Below are 18,594 nucleotides of genomic sequence, written 5' to 3' on the forward strand. Positions count from 1 at the left end.
GGCTTAGCACATAGGACTGTGATACGGAAAGATCTTGACTGGTGCCTTGGTAGACAAGGATGTCTCTAGCAGCCTTCAGTGTCCCCAAGCTGTTGGGGAAGTAGGGAGGAAAGTATTTTTCTGCCAGGTATATATTCCCAAGTCCACCTTCATTTCTGGCCTCCTTTTTCTTGCCGCTGTTTAATATTTTCCTTTTAAAAATCAGAGCTAAAAGTCAAGGCTCTGTGTGATCATATTTACAGCCAAGGAGACGCTGGGTTTACATCCGGAATTTATAGGGCTGCGGCTTGGGAAACGTTCTGCCAGCTACTAGGAGAAGATGGGGGTAATAAAGCCATGCTGAGATTCCTGCTGCTCCGTGGCCCTGAGTCACCACCCCCTCATGGAGCCACAGTCCCTTTGCCAAGCCCCCCTGACAGCTGGAGCGTTGGCTAAGCTTCCCCTAAAGTCTGGTAGCAGATAGAGGGACATCTTGCCTTTGCCTGTTGAAGCTCCTATAGCTTCTTCATTTACTTTCCTCCTAGTCAGTTCCCCTGGGTCTCTGAGTCTCCAGAGAGGGCTGATTCTCTGTAAGCCTTTACTTTTCCACTTCTGACGGTGCCACATGCCTTTTCCCTGGCATAGGAACCTGACCCCAGCAAATGGTCCCACATACCCATCTGGTGCTAGACGAGTGTGCAAGCCTGGCCTCCCCCACCATGGAGCTCAGCTCTCCTCTAGGAGACTGACAAAGGACAAAACATTCTGTTTCCCCACCCGGTATACGTTTGATCATGTGGATGGAGGGATGGAGGCGAGAGTGTTTCACTAGCTTAGGATGGGAAGGATAGCCTGGGACCCTTGATTTCAGTTGTCTGCTCCCGCAGCTCAGCCCTTCCTACTTAGGATACCAGCATCAGCTGATGTTTATTGTGTGCGGGCTGTGTGTCAGACACTCTCCAATATCTTTTGTGTGCATTATCAGATGTAGTCCTTGTGAGACAGCTGTCTTTGCAACTTAGGTACTAGAGCCCTATCATACAGATAAAAGCAGAGGCAGAGAGAATACTCAACTCTCTCAGGCCACAGAGCTCGTGGGTGGTGGAGATGGGAGTGAGTCCCACTTGGGTCTGCAGTAGGCCAGTGCCTATCCTCCCAACCCCTGTACCTCATGCTTCCAAGAGCTGGTGAGTGGGCAGCTGTGCCCACCCCATATCCCTGTCAGGTTGGTGTGATGTCCATGTGTGGTGGGAGAGGGCTGGACCGCTGACGTCTATTGTTCTTGTTCTCATAGAAGTGAGTCTTCCTGAGCCCAAAGCTGGAAGGAAGCAGCCACAAAGGAGTTGTGCCTCCCTGCATTAACTCCTGATGTCTCTGTCTCTGAGCCTCCACCTGCTCAGACATGGTCCCCAGGCCTGGCTGAGCGAGTCAGGATCAGGACAGGGGTGGAGACACAGTTATTGGTAGGGTAGGACCAGACTCTGGGCTGTGGCATGGGCTTGTGTTAGGGAGTGGAGGGGACACTATGTATGAACAAGGGAGGGAGGATGGGACAGCTTGGGGCCTTCAGGCCGAGTGGTGACTGTCAGTAGGACATGAGCTGTGGACTCCAGGCACCCTGTCATCCTTGCAATGTGTTCTGCTGTGGCCAGCAGAGAGAGCATCAGTCCCCTCCTCCTCAGGGCCCAAGGGAAGTGCTGACGCCTTCAGTCTGAGGCACTGCCTGCCTAGGTCTTTACATCTACACAAACTTCAGCTTAGAAGTCAGGATGGGGAGGGAAGAGTCCTAAGGGTCCCAGCCAGCCTGGGAGTCCAGGGAAGCTGCCCACCATGGGTCCTAATAGGCACATCTGTTCTTTGTCTGCAGAGGAGCAGCTGCCCCCTGGGTTTCCCTCCATCGACATGGGGCCTCAACTGAAGGTGGTGGAGAAGGCACGCACAGCCACCATGCTGTGTGCAGCGGGCGGGAACCCAGACCCTGAGATCTCTTGGTTCAAGGACTTTCTCCCAGTGGACCCTGCCACCAGCAATGGCCGCATCAAGCAGTTGCGTTCAGGTGAGAAGAGGGTAGGGGCCAAGGAGCCACACAGATGTCAGGAAAATTGTCTGGCCAGAGCTCGGCACAGTCTTCCCTCTTGGGCCTGGGTGTCTGGGAGCTTCAGGCCTGAGCAGAGGGCAGCTGAGGGGAAAGGCTGGACCTTGCTACAGACCCACCTGGTTCAGGGAAGTGTGACAGTGAGGGCTGGTCATCGGCTGTGCCTTTAAATCCCCCTGGATTTGTCAGACTTCAGCCTTTTGTCCATCCTGCTCCTTGCAACACCTGTTGCATTCCCAGCATGGCCCCGGGGAGGTCTGTCCTCCAGTGTGCCCTGAGAGAGGGCCTGGAGGGTGCCTGTGTTCACTTCTCCCGACAGCCGGCCTTAGCCAGGAAAAGAAGCCAAAGAGGCCTGATTCCTCAGCCTTCCAAAGGCTGGAGCCGGGGGGACTGGAGTCCCATCCCTCGGCCATCAGAGGCATCTGACTCTCCAGATATCTCAGTCATCCAGCTAAGAGTCCTGGGAGCAAGGCTACTGTCGTGTCCAGGCAGGAGGTATCGCCCCATTGATCGATCTGCCTTCGAGGCTCCTGCCAGGATAATTGATTTCCTTTTTGTGGGAACAGAGCGGGTGGGAAAGGAGGCTCAGAATCAGCTAGACTGCACTGTGCATCTGCCATCAGTACGGACTGGGACCAGCAGACCTTGTTTCAGAAGCGTCTCACCAGCCCTGGGATGGTGGACCTTGGGCAAGACGGCCAGTGCAGACTGAGCCCCAGTTGCCCATCAGATCTCAGTACTGAGAGGGAGAAGATAACTTGGCCCCTAGGCTCCAAAGACACCCCCATCAGGCCTTAGGGGTGCCTACCCCTCCCCACTAACTCCTGCCAGGCAGATGGCCCTGTGGTGCCCAGAGGGAAGAGGGAGAGATGAACCACCCAGCAGGGGCGTTTCTGGCCCCAGCCACAGTCGCCTGAGACAGCCCATGAAGTGTTAGCTCATTTAATTTAATTAAAACTCAACAAGATGGAGGCAGCTAGCACAGTTAATTAAAACAGCCATAATCAAGGCAGGAAACTGTCCGGCAGGCAGTGTTTGCAGCCCCTGCCCAGCCCCGCACAGCAGCCTACACGGCTGGGCTCTTCTGCACTTCATCGCAGGTCCCTCAGGCAGCTCCTCAAGCAGGCAGAGGGTCCTCCCTACAGGCCTGGACTCCTCCCCAGAATGCCATTGACCATAAGTGGCAGCAGTTCTGGGAAGGCACACAATTGTGCGCATTCGTTCGTTCATCAAGTATTTATGGAGTGCTTGCTCTGAGCCAAGCCCTGTGCTACTCATTCACTGCCCTGTAGGCCGCTTCCCGCCCTGGCTCCTGTAATGCTACTCAGGCGTGTCCTTCGGAGGCAGTCAACATCCCTCCCTCTTTCTGGACCGCTCCCTCCAGCTTTCCTGGGTTTCCAGGGCTTTGCTGGCTCCCGACTTCCCTCCTGCTCCTCTAATTGTCCCTTCTCTGTCTTCCTCTGCCCAGTCCTTCAGTCGGGGAGCCAGTGAACCCTATCCTGACCCCACTGGCGTTCTCTATTCTACAGCCTTTCCTGGGCCAGCTTCACTTATCTCCACGCCAGCAATGCCCAATCTGTCTCTCCAGCCCAAACATCCTGCCTGAGCTCTGGCCCCAATAATCTGTCTTTGGCCATCACTTTAACTATGGCCAGTGGGTGATCTCCTTCTCAAACAGCTGACCCTCTCTCACCAGTTTTCCCAGCCTGAAGCCTGGGAGTCACCCTAACCTTTCTCCAATAGGAAACCGCATCTCTCAGATGGGTGTCCACCTGTCTCTTTCCATTGCCTCCCCTATATCCCAGGAGACCCTGCCTACAGGGTCTCTAACGTCCATCCTCAGCAGCTGCTGGCTTATCTGCTGTGTCTCCTCCTTGCTCTAACAACCTCATTGCCAACATGATCAAGGACACACACCTGAGCAGGGCACCCACAGACCCCTTCCTGATCTTCCCTGCTCATGTCTCCGGCTTTATCTCATTGGGTTCTGGTCTGTTCTGTAACCTTGGATGAGTTATCTGAGCTGCAGTTTTCTCCTCTGTAAATAGAAGTTAATAGTAAGGATTTAGTAAGACAGTGGCAGTAAAAGCTTTAGTTGAAGGCCTTCCTGTAGTAGATGAAACTTCTCTTATCTCCTGCCACCCCCTCCCCATCAGCCCCTCCAGTACAGTGACCACACCAGCTCCAGCCTCACCCACCTTCTGGCCCTCCGCTCCCATTTTGCCAAGCCTGACTCTCCTTTGCTCATTCCCCCTGCAGGGCCCAGCACACGTCCAGCTGTAAGGCATCTGTCTCTGAGCCCTTGTTGAATCAGTCATTCCATAACCGTGACCACTCCAAGCTTTGGACCTTGGCCCTACAGATGAATGTCCACTTGTTTTCCCTCCTTTTCTGGTCCAAGATAGACCTGCCTCCTTCCCGAACCTTTTCTGCCCTGGAAGCTGTGTCCTGAGGGTTATAGACTCAGCTCCTGGGATGGAGCCAAATGGTAGCTGAAGGGACTTAGTCTTCACACCTCTGCGGTAGCATACAAGACTCTCTGCCTCTCGTGACCATTTAGAAGAGGTCTGGGGCTGTTGCGGACACATTTGCCAGGGACATCCCTTCATGGAGTGGAATCAGGCCCCAGGCACTTGGCTGTTCACAGGGACCTTCACCGTTTTACGCATCACTGACAGTTTACAAAGTGCTTTTCTCGCCTTTTGTTGCAGTTTTTCTCCTGCAACCCCATGAAGTAGGACAGGCTTTGACTATCAGGCCCACTTTGCAGCTGAGTGAAGAGAGTCACTTGGGGTCACACATGGAGATCCAGGGCCTGGGAGCAGTGTTTCACATACTTGGAACCTGTGGGACTGAGATGCAGCTGGACTCCGTAGTACTGGCCTCTTGAGACTTCAGGCCCTTGCTGACCAGTACCTCGAACCCCTCAGGCATCCTGTGACCTAAATCACATCTAACCAGGGCTTGGCCCCCAGAGCAGGAGCTAGGCAGGAGGGCAAGTGGCGGTGTGCCCAGCCCAGGTGTGAGGTCTTCTCAGTAGACTCTTCACTGGAAGTGACCTGCCGCCACCACAAACACCTCTTGGAGAATTTGAACTCGAGACCCACGGTAGGCCCAAGAGGAATGAGGACAGGCCCGAAGAGAGTGGAAGTTAACTCACAAGGAGGAGGCAGCATCCTAGAAGCAGCAAGCAGAGACTGATCGCCAAGGAGAGCTCAGAACCCTGACTGGGTCCTGAGGGTAGCTGTTGTCTCTCAAACTCTGCCAAGCCTGAGCAGGGCCCTCAGGAGACTTCCTGTGTGCCCAAAGTCCCCTCATCCTCAACCCCCAAGTGATTGAGCTGCATCCCTTTCACCATAGAGTACAGTGGGATTTTTGTGAACAAGCTTACCCAGAAGAGCAGTCTTCTTCCATATCCCTCAAGACATTGGAGCTGAGACAAAAGGGCTGCAAGAAGAGATCCCAGTACCTGGCTGCTGTAGGAAACATCCCCAGAGAGAAGTGCAGAGTCTCCAGGGGTAAAACTGAGTCTCTGCCCTACCCCATATCAGTGACTCCCTGCGTGGTTTCTCTTTCACCCTAAGCCCCCAGTCCCCTACCCCCGTCTCGTGAAACAGAAAAGATAACGTTTCTCCATTTGGTGAGGAAATGACTATTCCGAGAGGTCCCAAGACTAGCTGTGCAGCAAGTTGACCTTTGGAAATGCTGAGGCCAGATACCAGGGTCTCAGTCCTAGACTGTTTCCACTGCCACTCCTTCCCCAGGAATAGATAAGTGGCTCTCAACTTTTTGGTCTGAGAACTTCGAGTTGTAAATATTAGAGGACCTCAGAGTGCTCTTGTTTGTGTGGGTTATATATTTATCAGTATTTATTTTGCTAGATATTAAGACTAAGCCTGTTTAAAAGACTTAATTTATTTAAAAATAACTGGGATTTTTGAAACCCATTACTTGTTAACATGAATACCATCTTTTACTGAAAAATAATTTTATTTTCGAAAGCAAAACACTTAGTTAGGAGGATGTCATTATTTTACGCTTTTGAAAATCTTTAATTCTGAACCTTAATGGAAGGCAGCTGGATTCTCGTATCTGCTTCTGTGTTTAGTTTGTGGCAATATCACATGTCATATGGTCTCTGGAAAACTCCACTGTCTACCCAGAGAATGAGAGCCAAAAAGATGAATAATAATGTCTCAGTATTATTAGGAAAATAATTTTGACCTAGTGGGCCCCTAAAAGTGTCCTCAGGACTCCCAAGGACCCCTGGACCACACTCTTGAGAACCACGGTGATGATTCTTCCCAGGTCACTTACACCCACACACACCAGGCCCCAACAACCTGAGGGTTACGGTTTGACCCTCCTGCCTTCTCCCCCGCCTCTGCTTCTCAGGGCAACTATGTTCCATGGCTAATGAGTCTTTGAGCTGTGCAGACCTGGTCAGATTCTGCCTTGTCGCTTACAAGCTGTGTGACCTTGGGCTCTGGGCAAGTTGCTTAATGTTTCTCAGCTTCTCTTTCCTCCTTTGTACTTAGACATGGATAATCCCCTGCAGGCAGGCGTTGTCAGCTTCCATGAGACAGTGGTCAGTGTCTGTGTCCTTTTCGCAGACTTGCCACCCCCCACTCCACCCCAGAAGTGGGTAGAGGGAGAGGCGAGTAGGTAAAGCTGGGCCTCCAGGCTCCTCCTTCTTCTGGATGAGGCATTGTTGAGTCAGGAAGCCCTGAGATGTAGGATAAGCACTGGACTGCAAGGTCGGTGGTTCAAACTCATCAGTTGCTCCTTGGAAACCCAATACAGGGTGACTACAAGTGGAACGGCACTTAACAACAACAACAAGGAGCACAACTTAAGAGGGGGCGCCAATGGTTCAGGCTGCCTACACACTCTGGACCCAGGGATTTGGAGGGTGAGGGTCTGGCCTGCTTGGCTGCTGATTCCCAGGGTTACAAGAAAATGAACAGGCAAGGGATGGGCCCCAGCATCTGACTTTCTACAACCCTAACTGGGTTTTTCAGGGGAGTCTGTAGCAGAGTTGTGAATTGACCCTTAGTCTTGGCAGGGCTGATCTTTTGTTCCTCCAGAGACCTGGTGTGTGGTAGGAGCCTGTGTCAAGGTCTCCTTTTAACCCTTTCTGCTTTCTCTTAAAACTTCTGGTTTGTTTCAGTGAGTGCTTTGTTTTAAACTTGTGGAATTGGGACAGCCCTGGAGGGTGGTATTGCTGTTGCTTTCCTTCCCCTTCCAATGACCAAGGCAGTGGAGTCTATAGGATCCCTTGTTACCTGATTGCTATCTCCCAGCCCTGCTGGCCCCTCGACATTCTCCCACCTCAGAATAGGGCCAGTATCCTGGGGGGGGAGGGGGGGGCGCAGCTTCACCCACACACAGCCTGGTGCTTGCTCACACATCCCTTGCAGGGGTGCCTACCTCAGGCCTCAGTTTCTCCCTGTATTTAAGACTCTCATGTTTTATTTGATCTGATTTGGCTTTGTGTGGCTTTCCTTCCTTTTGTACTAATACTTCTCTCTGATCTTATTTGCATTCAAATTACCTCGCCAGGTGGTTCACCAATCAGAGGTAAGAATGCTGTCCGTGCATCACGCCACGCCACGCCCCACCACTGCCGTCACCACCACTCCATCCCGTCCCGTCCGTCACCTCCCCATGCCCATCTTGACCTCTCCAGTCTCCTCATCTCCAGCTCTGGCCCCTCTCAACACCACCAGCCACCACACACATCCACTCAGTCATTCCCTCCTGTGGACTCATCCATGCAAGTCTGACATGTGGGGAGACTCAGCTAAGCCCAAACCTTGGGGATGTTAAGCCCTACTGCCCAGGTATTTTAGGCCAAACTCAAAGTGAAACAAAACCAGGGTTCCCCAGGCTGACCGTAGGTGGAGAGTCCACTTCTGGATGGGTGAGCCTTTCTTTTTAAGGGCCTTGTTTTATCTTGGGAATCTCAGTTACTACTTGATTTCCCCTTTAATAGGTTCCCTAATGGCACCAAGAGTTAAGCTTTGGGCTGTTAAGCCAAAGGTCAGCAGTGTGAACTTCTTAGCTGCTCCCTGGGGGAAAGATGAGGCTTTCTGTTTCCATAAAGACTATAGCTTCAGAAATCCTAGGGGCAGTTCTAGTCTGTCTCAAAGGATCACTGGGAGTCAGAATTGACTCAGTGGCTGTAGGTTTGGGTTGATTTTGGGTCGCCTTTAATATCCTGTCTCTATAGTAGAATTCGTGAAGGAGACGTGAGTTCACTTCCTGGCCAGGGCATATCAAATACAGCTACCCCCGCCCATCTGTCAGTGGAGACCTGAGTGTGGCTATAATGCTTCAGCACTTGGAGCTTCCTGACTCAGGTGGACTAGGAAGAAAGTCCTGGTAATGTGCTTCTGAAAATCAGCAGCTGAAAACCCCATGGATCCCAACAGCCCAGTCCCTTTGTGCTTGTCACGAGTTTTGTGGGCAGCTAACAACACCAGCAGCAGAGTCAGGGTCAGGACTTAAATCCTTACAGCCCACCGGAGAATAGAGGAATGTTTGGCTGAGAGTCTCGTGTAAATGCGGGGCTGGATGGATGACCAGAGAGGTTTAAATAGCGCTATGAGTGACTAGATGACACCACCGGTCAACTTGGAGTCCCTGCCTAGCTGTGCCTGGCCCAGCTGCACTCATGCAAGGGACCTGCAGTCAGTCAAGAAGTTAAAAGGTCACACTGGATTCATAAAGAATTAATGCCCGTGTGACTCCCACCGCACCCCCCCCCCCAAAAAAAAAAACAAAAAAACCTATTCATCTCTCAGAAGTGTGTCTGCCTCTTAAAATTGGGGCGGGGGCATACACCTAGGGTTGGGAACCTTAAAGGAGAGAATGCAGACTTGCAAAATCTGGCAGAGAGCAGCACCCTGTAAGCTGGTTACATTTGTTTATAGCATTGTCTACCTTAGTCTTGGAGTCCTTGGACTGAGCTCAGAGGTCAGGGTCAGGGCAGTCTCGGGATAGAATCCCCAAGGACAGATCTCCTTTTAGCCCTTTGGATCCTCAGCCCATCTGCTGAGCTCCCTGTTTGGGTCCCATTTGGGGAGGTTCTGTGTGTAATAGGCAGAGGATCTATGTTGGGTCCCCTGAGCAGTCTGAGGATTACAATACCATGGGAACATCCTCTGCCCACAGACAGGGATCCCACCCAGACATCAGAAGCCAGCAGGTCTCCTCTTACCTCCAGCTGCACTGGTCTTCATGCCATTCTCACCGGCCAAGGGCCTGACCCTTCCCTGTTTGAATGAGCATTTTCTGTAACGATGTCCATCCATCCCATGAACATGACCTGTTGAGTGCCCGTCGGGACTGTTCTCTCAGGAGACGGGTATTTGGCATGTACAGTGTGGGCTCTGATGCCTCTATCACCTCAGTGGGAGGCTAAGGCTGTCCCTTGTTTTCTGCAGCATTCCCCTCTCCCTCACTTACAGCCCTGGGGGCTCCCAGTCCCTCCTTCTGCCCTGGGTCTGGATGGTGGAGGGGGTCTAGAACTCAGACCCCTAGTGGGCCTGCACTCGTTTGCAGCTCCTGTGTTGGTGTGATGTCAGATGTCAGTCACTCTAGGCCTGGGACCTGGTGGGGCTGCTTGGGTTACTTGGCCTGTTCTGTGAGGGAGGTGTTCTGTCAGACTGTGTCCTGTGGAGGTTATTCACTGTCAGTTGGACTGTCCTGTGTGGGTGTAATTGTCTGTCGGGTTGTTCCAGGGATGGGAGCATTGCTTGTGCCTGGGGGTGTTACCGTCACAGACAGCTTTGCCCAGTATGCTCTTGCCAGCAATTTATTCAAATTTTTATTGGAGGGGGTGCGTGGAATAGCCAAATCTGGCAGTTCCCACCCCCATCCCCTTCACCCACCTGGACCTGCCAAGACTGGCTCCAGGCTTGTTTCTTCTCTCCTGGGGGTCTCCTTCAGCTGCTCCCCCTCCCTCCCAGTCCTGGCTCATGTCTATCTGTCTGTGGCTAGAGCAGCCCCTCAGGGCGCCGGCCCGAGTGGGAGCTCCTACCCCCATTGTTGTTAAGTGCCTTAGAGTCAGGTCTGACCCATAGCGACCCTGTACAGGGTTTCCAAGGGTTTAAATCTTTACGGGAGTAGAAAGCCTCATCTTCCTCCCACGGAGCGGCTGGTATTTTCGAACCGCTGACCTTAAGGTTCGCAGCCCAATTTGTAACCACTACGCTACCAGAAGTACCCCCATTAGCCTCCTGAATTATGCAGGAGCAGTGGTGGGTCGAAGCACTTTAACAGGACCAGGCTGGAGGAAAGGAGCCGGAATGGGTGGGGCTGGCAGGGGGTGGGAGGAAGGGAGGTTGGGTGCTGAGAACAGAGGCTACTGGGCCCCAGGGCAAGCCCCTTCCTTGCTGTGGAATCCGGGTGGGCGGCAGATTCTCAGGCTCTTGCCAATGATGGCATTACATGCTGGTGAACCCTGGGCCAGCAGGTCCATAGGCCACTCCCATGCCTGGCTCTGGGTGTCTGACCTACCAGTGGACCACTAATGGGGATGTTTGGTGGCAAGCAGGCTTCAGTGCTGATTGGAGCCTTCTATGGGTTTAAGAGTGAGACACAGCCCCTAGCGGAACAAAGGCGCAGCTGGACTGAAGGCTTGGACCATGGGCTCTAGAGCGCAACCCTTGGTTCCAACCATAGGGGCCACTGGCCTCACCAGGGAGAGTTTCCCCGAAGTAGCCCTGGAGCTGAAACATCTCGTCAACAGAAGCCACAAATGCTGTCAAGACCTCCCTCCACATGTCCCAGGCCCCACCAAACATAGATCACGCCTGATCTCTGCCTCTGTGTCCCCTCAGGTGCCTTGCAGATTGAGAGCAGTGAAGAATCGGACCAAGGCAAGTACGAATGTGTGGCGACCAACTCTGCAGGCACTCGCTACTCGGCTCCCGCGAACCTTTATGTGCGAGGTAAGGACTCAGGCAGTACTTGGCCTCCACCATCAGGGAGCTGAGGTGTACCTGCTGGGTATGCTGCCTGGAACCCTTGGTGTAGACATGCAAGGCCCACCTGGGTCCAGTCTCTTTCCGCCCCCCCCTTCTTTCTGCAGCAGTGGTAACAGCAGCAACAGTTCCCATTGGGCAGGCTGCTAGTGTCTGCAACTACTTTCACTTCCTTCCAGGCCCCTCAGGGAAACAGCTTCTCCTGGGAGCGTTTACCTCTCTTGTAGGTCCTGCCACATGGGCCCAGAGCTTCGTGAGAGTTTAGAGCCTTCTGAGCAGAGTTCACAGTGAATGTGTGTGTGCGTGTGCGTGCAGGTATTGATCCATGCTTGCACAGTAATGCATGCTTGTGTGTAAACGTGCACTTCTGGCCTAGCCTTAACTCTACCCTGCCTTCCCCAAGAACATGGTCTCCAGTATTGCTCGGACTCTGGGCTCTGAGGTGCGGTCAGGCCTCCGGAATGGTCCTGGCCATGTGAGCCTGCCCTCGGGACAGGCTTCCCTGGAGGCTCCAGTTGTGCTCTGTCACGAGCCAGGACCCTTGTGTAAGAGGATCAGGCTGAGGCAGTTGTGAACCCCTATACTGTCCATGTACTGGGTGAGCTATTCCAGAACTAAGTAGATCATGTACTTTCCACAAGTCCAGATTCACAGCAGAGAGGGTCTGGGGCACCATTTTGAGAAGTCAATCTCTGCTGTGCTAACAGCCTGCACGGGTGGGGTGGGGTGGGGGTGGGAGGTGGTGGCTAAGCCTCTTGCCCAGATGGCATCATTAAAAGTTAAACTGTCTATAATCGGGAGGGTAGAGAGTAGATGCGACTTCCGTGTAGTGATAATTTAATCACACTAAGTGCTTGGTGCAGCCTTCACAAGGGGCATGTCTACTTGTCCACCCAGGGCTGGACACAGGGAGGCCAGGGTTTGTACTGATCTATCCGTTGCTTCTGGGCCAAGTGATCAGACATGCTCAGTCATACAAGGCAGAGAGATTGAGACAGCCAGTCAGCGTATATTTACAAGATGCTGCTATCTGAGAGAGGGCACAGCCAGTTTGGTTGCACTATGGGGGCTGTTTGTGATGGGCAAGTTGTGTTGCAGAGACAGTGGACAGCTCTTCTCTGGAGTCTATTACTGTCTTCTGCTCAGTGAGGCTCAACTGAGCTGACCCAGAGCCTGACTTAAGGAACAGCATTAGAGCAGGGCGTCCAGGAATCTGAGGTTCCCCACCCCCCCCCACCCCCAAATGGCTGAGCTAATTGAAGTTCATAGCACTGCTTTCACTGCCCCTCCCCTCTGCCAGTGCACCAAGCTGGCTTTCAATGGGGATACGGGAACTGATGAACCGCTACAAGAGAGGAACAGCTGAAGGGACCCTTCTCACAACGGCCTCCATCCTACCACCCAGACCATTCCGAATGCTGTGCTCACTCAACTGCAAGTGAGTGCTCCTTCCAACAGCCTGGGATTCCCAGAGCAAAGGGAGAGGAGAAACCCGGCAGAGCCAGTGGGAACCCCAGGCCAGTTACCAGGACACAGTTGTGTGTTTCCTGGGAAACGGCTGCAGCAGGAGACACTGAGGCCAGAAAGAAGACCCAGACTCAAGGTGTTGGGACTCCTGAAAGGCATCTTGACTGGGTCAAAGCAGGGAACTAAACCCACAGCTGTTGAGTCGATTCGGACCCCTACTGATCCTGCAGTGCAGAGTAGAGCTGCACCGGAGGAGTCCCAAGATTTTAAATCATTACAGGTTGAACCTCATCTTTCCACCAAGAAGAAGCAGCAGGTGGGTTTGAACTGCTGACCTTGCAGTTACAGCCCACTGTGCCACCAGGGCTCCCTCTTGACTAGGCATTCTTCTTCAAAGTCACACTGGCGTTAGCCCTGGGCTAGGGGGCACATTGGGACTCTGGAGATGAGCTGAGCCCAGATGTGGTAGCTGTGAGCTTGGTCTCCAGCCCTGGGAGCAGCCCTTTTAGGAGGCCCAGAGTCTACACATGGTGTACTCAGGTAGGACTTAGCTGGCTCCTGCCGTGGTCCCTTCCCACTTCAGGTCTTCCTCAACTGCCTTCCTAGCTCCATTCCCACAAGCCTGTTTTTGGGCGGGGAATGTGGGAGTTCTTTCCGTTCCAGCCCCACTTAGCAGCTTATCCAAAACGAGCTGCTCCAATCAGGCCTCTCTTGACATGAACACACACAGAGACCCAGACTCCTGAACCCTGATGTCTGTGGTCTAGTTCCAAGCCTCCATCTCTAGGACCTGCCTCATACCCAGGCTCTGCTTGAGTCTGTACCTGTCTCTACCAAGAGTAGCCTGCCTTGTGGCCCAGACCCTACTGACAGGACTTCTGAAAAACCCTCTCTCTAGAACCCCCACCCCAACCTGGCAGAACCCCTGCCTTCTTCCCTCAGCAGACTGAAGGTTCATCAGCCCCAGCTCTGGCTGGACCTTCACAGACAAGGCTCCTCTGGAGTACCTCTGTGTCCTAATCATGCTGTGGCCAGAGAGCCCATGTAGATACCCACAGATCCAGGCCAGTCTGCAGGCCTGAGCCTTGCCCATCTGCTAGCAGCTTTAAAACTTCATTTCAGCAGATTCCTGTTGCCCTCCCAGGCTCTGTATGGTGGACTGCTGGACTCTAGCTCTGCCCGGGCCCAGGGCTCAGCATCCTGAGGTGCACTCTAGGCCAGAGTCTCAACCTCAGTACTAGGACAGTTTTGGAATGGTTAAGTCTTTGTAAGGTGACAATATCCTATGCCTTTGGAGTATTTAGCAGCATCCCTAACCCACTAAATGCCAGTGGTGCCTCAAGTCACAAGAAGCTGGAATGTTCCCAGATATTGCCCCATGTCCCCTGGGGGAAAAGGAAAAGGCACTGACCAGAGCACTGCTCTAGATCGCTGGCCCCTCACTGGCACCAGTCTGCATCCATCTCTGACTGTACTCCCTCTGTGTCATCTCAAACTCGGCTTCAGTGCCTACGCCACAACCTCCTCTGTCCCCCAAACTCTCCAGGCTTCTGTGGGTTTTGCATTTCATGGGACAAGAGTATAAAGCCCCAACCCCCAGGCACATCTGGCTAGTGTCATGATAGTGTTCTCCAGGGAGATGGATCATCCGGTTACTTCTAACTTTGCTCACTCTTGCCCGCAGCTCCACCCACAGTCTAGCAGGCCCAGGCATGCTGGGTGGACCAGCCTCTTTCTCCATCACCATCTGACTCCCTCCCTGAATGACTCATTCTCTCCTTCTATCCACAGCGTCTCTCTCCTCCAGCTCTCAGGGTGCACAGGGGTGAGGCCAGCACCCCACCCGCACAGAACCTGGCCTATCTACACCAGGGCTGCTGGGCCATGGCAGTCACTGAAATGGGGGCAGTGTCCCCCAGCCTTTCTCCTCCCCACAGATCCCAGACATACCCTCACACTGGTGTTGTGCTGCAGGGGGTGTCTTCAAGGTGGCGGGGCTCTAGTGGCCCATAGCCTTGGTGGGTTTGTGGGCTGGGTGGGCCCTGACCCCAGAGCCCAGTTCCTTGGGCCTATCCGAGCTGTGAGGTGTGTGTGAGGCATGGGAGCCTGCCTTGCCCCACTTCCACACTCTCCTATACCTACCCTTGGTTTCCCTGGCACTTGTCCTTCATGAGTCCCGAGTCTTGTGAGCGGCGTGGTCCGTGCGCACCTGTGTGCACGTGTGTGTACGTGGGGGCACTGGAGTCTTGTCTCGTTTCCTTGCTTTGTGGGCAGATGAAGGTCGGCCTGTTTTTACTCTCTCTGTGTTTCTCCTTGTCTTTTTTTATTCCCTCTTCATCCTCATCGCACTCTGCCATCAACCCAAACTCTCATCTCTCAGATCAGCGAGAAGGTTGGTCCTTTTCACTTCTTATCCATCTACAGCCCGCCCGCCGATGGGACTCTCCCGTCAGCAGGGACCAGCGGGCTCAGGCAGCTTCCTCAGGCTCGCTCCAGCTATGGCTGCCTGCCAGCCGGACTCTGCTCTTAGTTGGCAGGGCCAGCAGGCGGGCATGACCAGGGGTTGGTGGGAAGACCCTCACCCTGCATGTTTCTGCTGCTTGGGTCCCTGAAGCACCACCAGTCTGCATGTCTGTCAGGGCTCCCTTGCTGGGGTGGGCTGGCATGGTGCATGGCACAGAACGGCACCCCACCTGCGTGGCCAGGCTGTCTGTGCCAGGTGGAACTCAGGCGTGGCATTGATGAAAGGGGAGTGTAAGAGCTGTAATGCCTTTATGTGTACTAGTGGGATCTTCCTTTGCCCCCCTCACCTAACATCCATGTTTGCCTCAAACTCAGCTGAAACCACAGGGACGATGAAGGTTAAAGACTAGAGTCTTTAGTGGGCTGTCCCCTCCTGATACTGCAGCATAGGACAAAAGTCTTGCAGCCTCCAAGTGGTCCTCAGGCCTCAAGCCCCCACCAGGCTTAGGGAAGCTTGGCATTCATGGCACAGGTGTGGAGGTTGTCCTGACTCACTGAGGACTTTGCGACAGTGTTGTCATTTTCCTCGCCAGTCCAATCCAGATTGCGCTCTTCTTCCCCAGCCCCTGTGCCCATGCCACCATATCTGTCTGAGGATGGCCAGCTAGCATTTCCCAGGCCCAGTGCTGGCTGCTGGGGTGCCAGGAGGTCCATTGTAACTTAGGCTGAGTTCCAAGGAAGAAACACAGAGCTGTGGGAGCCAGGTAGGGAAAGGTTTTGACTCTTCCAAGTGCATTCCAGAAATTCTCATATGGGGGTTGATTCTCAGCCCACTCTTGGGCCCAGCCCCTAGCCTCAGTGCTGTGTCCAGCATTAGGGTCTGGTAGTCATTGTTGGTTGGTCCACTGAGCCGGAAGCCTGGGCTGCCCGGTCCCCTGTGTATCATTTTCATTGGTTTAAGTTTCCTCCACGAGGGAACCAAGCCAGCAGGCAAGAGAGCTGCGGCCACAGCTCGGGGATCAGCCCTCAGCCTCCTTCCATGTGCACTCCGGAGCACTCAGGCTCTTTGGTCTCACCATTTCGCTGACAGGGCGGATCTGCTGGGCATTCAGAAAACGGCCATCAGCAGAGACTGAGCCCAGCCCGCAACCACTGCCTTCCCTATGCTCCCAGTCCCTTGCCCCTTCTCCTTCCCCGCTGTGGCCCCACCAAAAATAAGCACACACACAAATATTTAACGGGAAGGCAGAAATGAGTATCTAAATATTCTGGGGGGATTTGCCGGGCTGGTAATTCATTTGGTGCTGATAATTACATCTTACATTTTTCCAGCTTTACTTAAAACTGTGTGCTGGGCGCGCCAGCATTTAATTACTGTTCTGCAGCAGCCACAAGGTTATTTATTAAAGAGTTATTTTATCTTGATACAGTGGATCCTGCCCCTTCTCCCCTCCTTAATGTTGTGTTATTTTCATCAGAGAAATTTCCGAGAGTGAATGCAGATTGCGGGGCTGCCTCCCCCTGCGATTAGGCTGTCACTCTGCTGAATGCTGATGCCTCCGGGCGCCGCGCCGCCCCATTATAGGGGGTTGTCAGCGCAAATAATTAGACTTAAAAGTTACAGCTGAAATATAATCCAGAAATGGCAGGGCCCTGTTTGGGAAATTGTCTATAAACTGTCAGCACGAAGGATGCACGGGGAACGGTAATAGACCAGCATTGTTGGAGCCCAGGATTAGACTCTAAATGCATCTTTCTCAGTTCCAGCTTCCCTTCCCTGCCATTGCTGCCGTCAGTAGACCAGAGTCCAGGTTGAGGACTCATGTCTGTGACCTAGTGGGGAGGACAGGGAGGTGCTAACTGCTCCTGGATACAGTGGCAGGGACGGTGGGCTGGGCAGTCAGGGAGATAGGGTTCCACTGACTCTCTTGGGATGCCAGGAGGTTGTCTTTCCCCTCTCTTGACCCTCAGCCCCACCCTGAATGGTATAGACATCCGATAACCCTCCTTACACTGTGGGGAAGATGTGGTCTGAGATGCAGGAAGCCCTGCTTGGCTGGAGCCAAGTGGCTAAAGCCCAGTGTCTTTGTGAAGGAGAGAAAAAGATGCCCAGGAGCTTTGAGTAGAGGGGTGTTTGGGTGCTAAAGATTGGGTTACCTCTGATCTCTGAAGCTCCTCCTTGATTTGTTTATTTTTATTTTAACGGCTGAAATTAGAGATGTTTGGAAATGATGACTAAGGGAATACCGGTAGGTCTTCATGGGGACCTGAAAACCCTGTCTTCCAGGGACTGTTATGAGTGAAGGTCTAAGCAAAGTTCAGGGTTATTTAGCTTAAGACCCGAGGTTTACCGGCCCAAACCCACTTTTGTAGGGGTTCTTTGTTCTGGCGTCCAGAGTCCCATTCAGACCCCCAGATCCCAGATTCTACCACAGACAGGGATCAGACTTACAGCCCTTAGGTTCCCCCACCCCCCTTCCCTCCACAAAAACTCTTTAAGTCCCATCCTTACACCAACCAGAGCAACTTTCCTCTCCTGCCAGCCTTGGCTTACTCAGAAGCTTCTCCCTAGAGTCTGTCAGCAAGGGCATTCAAAAGGGCAGGAGTTGTTCACCCTGTGGGTCAACTCCTGCTACGTATATGAACTTGGACTTGCTCCTTAAAGATTAGCATGAAATAGATTCCTTTTTCTGTGGCTACAAGGCAGCATCTGCAACCACAGGGCCTTTGGCGCCTAGGTTCACTTCCCAGAACCCATTTTGATACTCACTAGTGAGATGCTGGGGCAGCCCCTGGCTGAGACTGCAGAAAGCCTTGGTCAGTGCCGACCATTCCCCTGGGCCTTTGTTCTGGAGCCAAGGCTATGCTGGATCCTCCCTTCAGGGCAGGCCTGGGCCTGATCTGCAAACAGACGTGACTGCTTGTGCCTCTCCTCCCATCACCGCCCCTTGGGCCCAGACCCAGAACCCAGGCAGCGCTCGTACCACACGGCATTTCTGTCTCCGCCCTCTGCTCTCACTCTTGTGCCATTCGTGGGGGGTGGGGGGGGTGGGACAGACAGCCATGCCCCCAGGACCCACCTGCTCTCTGCCACACTGAACCCTTAGCTTGTGATGTGTTGCCATCCTTTGTCATAGATTCCTAGCACTAGGACAAACACAGAAACCCTCCTTACACAGCTCCAGACAAACAAGGAAACTCTTGTCTTACAAGTCTAGAAAAATGTAGCAGTAGGTTTGGCGTCAGGCAGGGCTGGGTGCAGATAGGGAAACAGTCTGGTCAGGCACCTGTCTGCCTCTGTCTCTTAAGTCAGCACTGTGTTTTTAAGCAAGTTCTGCATATTGAGAAAGGTGGTCCCCAGCTGCTCCAAGCTCTCAACGTCCAAGTTAGTCACCTGAGTAGAGTCTCTCTTCTCCTTTTTACCTATGTCTCAAGGCTGATTCTGTTAGACAGAGCTGGTCACATGCTCCACAGACAGAGATCGGAGTGGGGTGATTCCCCTCAAGAAAATGAGGTGCTGATTTCAAGAGGAGGCAGTAACACTAGAAGTCCATGAGACACCCTGCCACCTTTGGTGAGCTTGGGGACACAGGGCTTGGG

The 18,594-nt window shown here is 53.2% G+C and overlaps 1 protein-coding gene across 2 annotated transcripts in view; it reads left to right on the plus strand.

Moving 5' to 3' along the window:
* PTPRF (protein tyrosine phosphatase, receptor type, F) overlaps positions 1–18,594 on the plus strand; it is a 72,831-nt gene that overhangs the window by 22,380 nt on the left and 31,857 nt on the right. For both annotated transcript variants that reach the window (XM_006839668.1, XM_006839667.1), the window contains exons 4-5: positions 1,847–2,035; positions 10,921–11,031. In XM_006839668.1, the coding sequence (XP_006839731.1) occupies positions 1,847–2,035; positions 10,921–11,031 (300 nt within the window). The remainder of the gene's footprint in view (positions 1–1,846; positions 2,036–10,920; positions 11,032–18,594) is intronic.

The sequence above is a fragment of the Chrysochloris asiatica genome, unplaced genomic scaffold, assembly GCF_000296735.1.
Source record: "Chrysochloris asiatica unplaced genomic scaffold, ChrAsi1.0 scaffold00026, whole genome shotgun sequence".
Taxonomy (NCBI): domain Eukaryota; kingdom Metazoa; phylum Chordata; class Mammalia; order Afrosoricida; family Chrysochloridae; genus Chrysochloris; species Chrysochloris asiatica.